Raw genomic sequence first — 7,435 nt, forward strand, 5'->3', positions numbered from 1 at the left:
AGGATACCTTATTAGCAATTTTATATAGCTTTATAACCCACAACAGCCTGTAATATTGTAGCAATTGAGTTCGCAGAATCAGAACAGCACTTTTTGAGTAAATTCATCTGAAGGAGTTAGGATGTGTTGAAAAATTCTTGTTTGGGGTTTCATTTAGCTTGCTGAAAGGAAAAAAAAATCAGAAAACCATAGGAAACTACAGAAATGACTTACATTGCATTGCTCAGCAGCAGGGAATATGTCTACTAACTGGTATTTTTGCCTTACAGCTTTTCTGGGAGAAGAGGCTGCAAGGACTTAGTGCATCGGATGTAACAGAACAAATTATAAAAACCATGGAGCTACCCAAAGGCCTTCAAGGTACTATTTAAGTTTAGTTGAATAAATATTTATTAAGTACTTACTGTGTGCCAGTCACTGTAATTAGGTACTGTGCATCAATCTACAGCTGACTTGTAGCAGCAGGCCTTTGCTTTGGGGGACCATGTGCTTTGCTGGATGGCATGCCTCTTGTGTTATAAACTGAGGGAAAACATACATGACAAGCGTGTCCTAGGGTTGCTGGTGTATTGTATGTCACCTAGCGTTTCTTTTTCTTCGGTGTGAAATGTTTGGCTCCAGGTCAGCCTTGTCATCTCCTTTAACCCGTGTGCTGCTTTTAGCACTAACTACAGATGAACCAAGTGTTTCCCACGTGTCCTGCTTCCCAAGTAGCAGCATCTCACCCCAGCATTTTCTTTCTCTTATCTTCTTACACTAACAGAACAACTCCAAGATCTCCTGTATCTCTGCTGTGTGGGTTACAGTAGGAGTACATACTCTGGCCCATGATATTGCCTAGTGATTCTGGGGTAGGGGACTCAGTGGCCAATAGGGTTATGCCTCATTCAAGGGTTTTGCATTATTTTTCAAGGACTATAATTTCAGTCCTCAATCTTGACTTAGCATAGATTTCTCAAAAATCTTCCAAGTGTACAGTTGTGCCATTATCTCATACTTGTATTTTCTTAGAAATTATTGCTTTAAATAAGTTCAGAACTTTGATCAGGTCACTTAAATTTTGCTGTGGCGAGAGCCCTGTACAAGCATGAGGGTATGCACTTATTCTAGGAATCTAAAATTTTTTTTTTTGGTCATTTGAAAAAGATGATTAAGTTTTGGATATGCCATGCTTGCACTGAAATTCCCTGAAGTTTCAGAATAAAGATGATAAGAATAGAGATACTCCTGGAAATTGATATTAAAAGCTATAGGAAGAAATTGATCCAGGCTATGTTAATAGGGATACTTGAGCATAGCATGGTGATCTTATAGGGATCTTAGATTATTTAAGTAGTTGGCCCTTTTTGAGAAAATGGACATAACTTTTCAAAAGTTTAGGGCCTTAAGAAATGTATTTTCAAGTTGAAGTTTTGTTTGAAGGTCACTGTTTGATGTCGGTCCTTTGGTCCATAGTAGCTATTAGTGGGTATGGATTGTTCCTTGTCGCTTGGCGCGGCTCAGGTTTGCCTGTGTGATCCTAAGTGAGCATGAGAACACTGGGTGTTTTAGGCAGGGGCAGGCCCACTGGCCCAGGAGCGCTTCTCTTTCAGCAGTGTGGCGTTCTCATTGCAGGAGTCGGCCCGGGTAGTAACGATGAGACCCTTCTGTCTGCCGTGGCCAGTGCCCTGCACACAAGCTCTGCACCAATCACAGGGCAAGTCTCTGCGGCCGTGGAAAAGAACCCTGCTGTCTGGCTTAACACATCTCAACCCCTCTGCAAAGCTTTCATTGTCACAGATGAAGACATTAGGTAAGGCATTTTAACATGACTTTACACACCTCGGTTTTGCCCGTAGATAATTTTTTATAAAAGCCTTACATTCAGTGTCACAGCTAGTACAGTTGATCATCCTGTATTCAAAACTTAAAACTAAGTTCAACATCTGAAGTCTTTTGAGGTTTGATATGACACCATAAATGAACAGCTTGATGCCCTACAACTTTGCTTCATGTGCCATGGATGTTATTACCCTTACACTAAGTGTATAAAGTGTATGTGATGTGGAAGTGAATTCTGTGTCCAGCCTTAAGTCCCATACCCAAGATATCTCTGTGTGTGTGTAAATCCTCAAAAAAAAAAAAAGAAAAGAAAAGAAAAAAAAATTTCTTTTGTCTCCAAGCCTGCCTTTTAGATTTAAAAAAAAAATTCCCAATCTATAAGTGATGAATCTATCAGAAATCATAGTTTGGGTTTTACAGAGTGTGTTGGCTAGCTTTATGCTAACTTAACACAAGGTAGAGTCATCTGAAAGGAGGGAATCTCGATTTAGAAAATGCTTTGCTAAGATCAGCTATAGGCAACCATGTAGGGCAGTGACTGATGGGAGAGGGCTCAGCTCACTGTGGGCGGTGCCACCCGTGGGCTGGAGGTCCTGGGTTCTAGAAGAAAGCAGGCTGAGCAAGCCATGGGAAGCAAGCCAGTAAGCAGCACCCCTCCGTGGCCTCTGCAACAGCTCCTGCCTCCAGGTTCCTGCCCTGTTGAGTTCCTGCTCTGACTTCCTTTAGTGATGAACTGTGACGTAAAAGTGCATAAATAAACCCTTTTATCCTCAGGTTGCTTTTGGTCATGATGTTTCATCACAACAATAGAACCCAGACTAAGACACAGAGCTTTTCTGAAATGAACGGAAAGTGATAAAGATCTTTGTAAGGAAAATATTCCTGAAAATAGGCTTTGTATCAGAGGGACCATCACAAGAATGTCATCAGCACATTAGTCATGTTCTCAGGGCAGCAGTTTTACAGTTGGTGCCTCTGGAGTTCGGCTCTAATGAGCTCCTTTCATCCATCAGGCCTTTTATGCAGTTTCTTTTTAGTTTTGAGTTGCCTCTTAGAGTGCTTGAAATTGAAACCCAGGACTCTAGCATTCAAGGCATGTATTCCAATCCCAAACCCCACCATTTCCTTGTTCCCCATGGCTTTGTGGTTCTTTGTGCATTGGTTTGTCTGCAAACCAACCTTTCTTTAGAGAGGTGTAGGTAGCCTTGCTGCCGTAAGGCTCAGCTGCATTTTAAAGTTCAGTTTTGTTATCATGAGTATATTTATTTCATTCAAGCTCAGTGTAGGGGTTTACTTATATCTGCTTTATTGTTACATGAAAAGATTTAAATTGTTCCAGAGACACACACCATACATGCACACACACATAAATATGCACTCACCCCCCCAAGCGTCCGCACATGCACATACATGTACACACATACTCATACAGTAGAGCTAGATGGGAAGCAAATGAGCAAGACAGAGCAAGGAGGTAAACAGAGTCAGGAATACAAGAAGATATAGTTACATCTGTAAATAGCTTTCATTCTTTCTAAGGCTGGGCCACAAAGCAGGTGTTTAACAACAACAGAAAAAGGAAAATCTGGTTTGGATTGGCAGCACCCTAAAGTATAAGCAAACTATTATTTCAGAGAAGTAATATTGTGAATAGTGAGATCACATGGAAATTACTTTCTGGGACTTTTGAACTTTGGTACCATAACTTTGCAGTGATGATAATAATGCCTCAGTATATTGCGGGTTTTTTTTTTTTTCTTTTTTAGAAACATGGCAGTATATATGTGTTTTTCACTGTTTCTATTTGAATTTAAATCAGTTTTCCTGGACTATCATTCCTAGACAAAACCAGCAGATGGCAGTTTGGAATCATCCAATTTAAAATAGTTTTCTGTTTGTGTTTGTTTCCATCTAAATTTATAAAAGATTGATATGGAAATGTTCCTAAGTGTATGAGTCTAGCTAGGTTTATAATTGGAAAACCATTCTTGGGCTTTAAAGTAATCTCTTGAAAAGATAGAAAACAGTTCAAGGTTGCATTCATGTGCTTTGGTTTCCTGAAATTTGCAATCAACTTTATTTTTGAAGAATTTTAAAAAACAAAATATAAAAATCAAAGCAAGAGATGAGGCTGTTCTGTGGATCATGTGACCTTGAGGAAGATAATTATGTGGGAAACAAGGTTTTTTTCCTCCTTGGTATAAACACAGCGAGCATGAACAGGATTTTCACCAAGTTGTTAAGGGTTTGGACTGGGGTCCTGGGAATGCTGATGGCTTCAATACTAGAACTTTTTATAGCAGAGGTCTTAAAACCACGTCGGGGCTTGGCTTACGTGTGTGACAATCACTTGACGTAGCTGGTGTAGCAGGAATCCTTAAGCAGCTTTCCTTGTTGAATTGGCACAGCTTCCGAAGGAGAACGGCTGCTCTTCCTCTAACTGCAGCCAGCATTGCTTCTGCAAAGCTTCCAACTGAACATCTCACTCGTGCACAGGGGCCTGCGAATCCTCTCTGTTGTTCTAGCTGCAGAGTGTGCGCTTTCTGCCTGAGCACTGGCTAAAAATCTCAGCATTAAGTGTATCTCCTCAGCATCCCTGGTAATATTTTTAGTCATGGGGTAATTGTTTTCTGATACTTAGTAACATTCTCTTGAATCAAAGCTTACGTCATTTACAAGCTCACAGTTCTGTGATTGGACAGCCTGGGCTCTGCTCAGCCTCACTAGACCGAGGTCAGTGCGGTCTGGACCATCTTCCCTTCGGGAGCGTGGGAGTCTTTTAAGTTCAGACACTTTCGTGAAGTTCAGCGTGTGCTGCAGGGCTGAGACTCTGTTCAGTTGTTGACTGCTGAACAAGGGCTGCTCTGTACCCTTACAGGTGCCCTGCGGTTCTCCACTGCTTGCTTCTCTGTGTGCCCACACAGTTTTCTTTCAGGACACTTCTTCTTGGGTTAGGTTCCCTAGATTCAGCTTTCCTGTGATTAATTAATGAGTCTGTGATTAATAATCGATTATAGAGTGATATCTCACCATATCCACAATTGTCACCCACCCTCCTGGGAAAAGTTACCCAAGCAGTATACATACGTGGGCTGTGGGGGGCTCTTGGAGAGCATCATAGAATCTGCCTACCCCTACAGAAAGCACGTTTGCTGCATAAAGGCAGGAAATCATGTTCAAAGTCAAAGAAACTTGGTGACATACATTAGAGCTCAGGAGACTTCTCACAGATGCAGCGGGCCCCACCCCTGCCTTCCTTGGTGGGTCATTCTGGTGTCTGTGCCTCACCTGCTCTGTCTTTAGGGGGGAGACTGCCAATGTGACTGAGATGTCACTTGGCAGAAGTTTTCAGTCACTGGGCCAGAGAGGAGACAAACTGTAAGAAATAAACGAATGTCTTCTTCTGGACCCTGCTCCATCACCCGAGCATCTGTTGCACTCCAGTTTCATCTAATGTGAAGAAACTCTAAAGGTCAGCTTGACCCTATACTGCCTTCCCCCTGCCTGCCTGCCCGGTTGGAAACTTCACTCAGGAACTGGAAGGCTGCTCTTAGTAATCCTTTGTGCCAATTCTCTTAATAAAGAAATGGAAAGCGATTTCATGACTGAAAGGTGCATGTTACCTTCCTTACCTTGGATGTGGTGTCCTTCAGCCCTGGGTTTGAGAACAAAGGGGACTCCACAGCTGGCTAACCCCCCAGGGATCTGATGGTCCTCCAGACATGTTCCTTTCCTGTCCGCCATCCGGGTGTGTGCACTGCTGCCCTCTGTCTGCCTTACGGAAGGAGACATCAGTAGCTTCTGCACCTCTTCTGCTGGTCTGACCATCCCTCCTCTTCTCACACGTGTGGAGCCAGCCCACTCACCTCTTCCTTGCTCCCGCTGTTTCTTGCTCTGGCCTCCTTGTTTGCTCCTGGATGTCTGTTCCTCCTTCCTCGGGGAGCTGCTCTCGCTGTCCCGACTCCATAGCGCTACAGAACATATTAGTAGACTCTTTTGTGGTTGTTTCGTCTTTTTATTTTTTCTGGAGCTGAGGACCAAACTCAGGGCCTTGTACTTGCTAGGCAAGCACTCTACCACTGAGTTTAATCCCCAACCCCTCTAGTAGCACCTCTATCCTGGGTTTTGTTTGTCATCTAATAGTTGAGGGCCTTCTTTTTTTGGTTTTTCGAGACAGGGTTTCTCTGTGTAGCTTTGCGCCTTTCCTGGAACTCACTTGGTAGCCCAGGTTGGCCTTGAACTCACAAAGCTCCTCCTGCCTCTGCCTCCTGAGTGCTGGGATTAAAGGCGTGCGCCACCACCAGTTTAGGGCTTTCTTTATGATGTGGAACTATTGTCACTTTTGAGGTCACCTTGCAGTCACCAAGCTAGAGAAGTTTATGATAATGGTCTTGGCCTTCTAGGCTCATCTCAGGAGGAGAGATGCTCTTTGGTCTCTGTCCGCAGTCATGGTCTTCAGTGGTCCTGGCTCTTCCCTGTGGAGCTGGCTTCCCAGGCCTGCGTTCTCCTGACTCAGCCATAGGATGTCCCAGCGAGCCCAGCCTGCTGTGCCTCTAGCATGTCTCCTTGATGCTTCACCTAGAGTTGTCCTCCCTTCCTTTCCCATGTTCTCTCCCCTCATAGCTTTACGTTTTTAAGTTGTCGACAGCTCCAAGTCTTCACACCCTTGAAATCTGTGAAGTCGAGGAAAAGGCCGCTGAAGTTCATCTCTTCCTCCAGAATCTCCTGAGATGAGAGAGAACCACCCTTGGGAAGCTAGCTGTTCTTTCGATTTTTTTTTTCCTGGTGGAATTTGCAGTGTTGGTTTGTGTGTATAGAACCAGCACTTGGGCAGTCTAAGGAAGCGTGCTTTTCTAAGTGATGGCGGGCACTCAGGGTAGTTTCATTTTTATTACTTACCAAATTTTCAGTTTCATTTCCTTCTGATTTTGAAAAGGAAACAGGAAGAGCGAGTCCAACAAGTACGCAAGAAATTGGAAGAAGCACTGATGGCGGACATCCTGTCCCGGGCTGCTGACACGGAGGAGATAAACATTGATATGGACAGTGGAGATGACGCTTAAGATATGATCAGGTAAGCAAACGCCAGACGCAGAGAGCGGCAGAGGGAAGGTGTTCGCTTTCGTGTTGGTGTCCCCTTTTGTACTCAGTACTCAGTGATGTCGTTGTTCCCCTCCTGGTCCTTTCCATGCCTCCCTCTGGACTTAAGGACCGGTAAGTTACTGTATCTGTCCTCATTCTGTGAGGACCTTCTTGCCACAGTAGACACCTAGAAGGCATCTTTGGCCTGCTTCATATCGTTTTAATCAATGGAGAAAAAATGTCTATGATGTCCTGGGAGAAAGCAGAGGAAAGAGAAACGGACTCTTGGGTTCGCCTTCTGAGGGATGCCACGCCCTCCTTAGAATTATAGCAGTAAGATAAGCAAAATCCTCCCCGTTAGTAGATTCTCCAAACCGCACATTCGACACAGATGGAACAGGAAGAACATTGACAAGTCTAACGTGAGTTTACCTTAAGATACAAGTGTGGGCTCCATTTATGTGTGTGTTCTGTTTGCTGAGTACTCCCACTCTGGGGCTTTGATGTGTCATCTTGCTTCCCAGCCTCTGTC

The 7,435-nt window shown here is 43.8% G+C and overlaps 1 protein-coding gene across 1 annotated transcript in view; it reads left to right on the forward strand.

The window, feature by feature from the left end:
- Mbd2 (methyl-CpG binding domain protein 2) overlaps window positions 1-6,899 on the forward strand; it is a 58,241-nt gene extending 51,342 nt beyond the window's left edge. Inside the window, exons 4-6 of the mRNA XM_059246097.1 lie at window positions 270-360; window positions 1,615-1,792; window positions 6,758-6,899. Of these exons, the coding sequence (XP_059102080.1) occupies window positions 270-360; window positions 1,615-1,792; window positions 6,758-6,884 (396 nt within the window). The 3' untranslated portion in view covers window positions 6,885-6,899. The remainder of the gene's footprint in view (window positions 1-269; window positions 361-1,614; window positions 1,793-6,757) is intronic.
- The last annotated feature ends 536 nt before the right edge of the window (window positions 6,900-7,435 follow it).

This window comes from Peromyscus eremicus, chromosome 19 (genome assembly GCF_949786415.1).
Source record: "Peromyscus eremicus chromosome 19, PerEre_H2_v1, whole genome shotgun sequence".
In the NCBI taxonomy this organism is placed as follows: Eukaryota; Metazoa; Chordata; class Mammalia; order Rodentia; family Cricetidae; genus Peromyscus; species Peromyscus eremicus.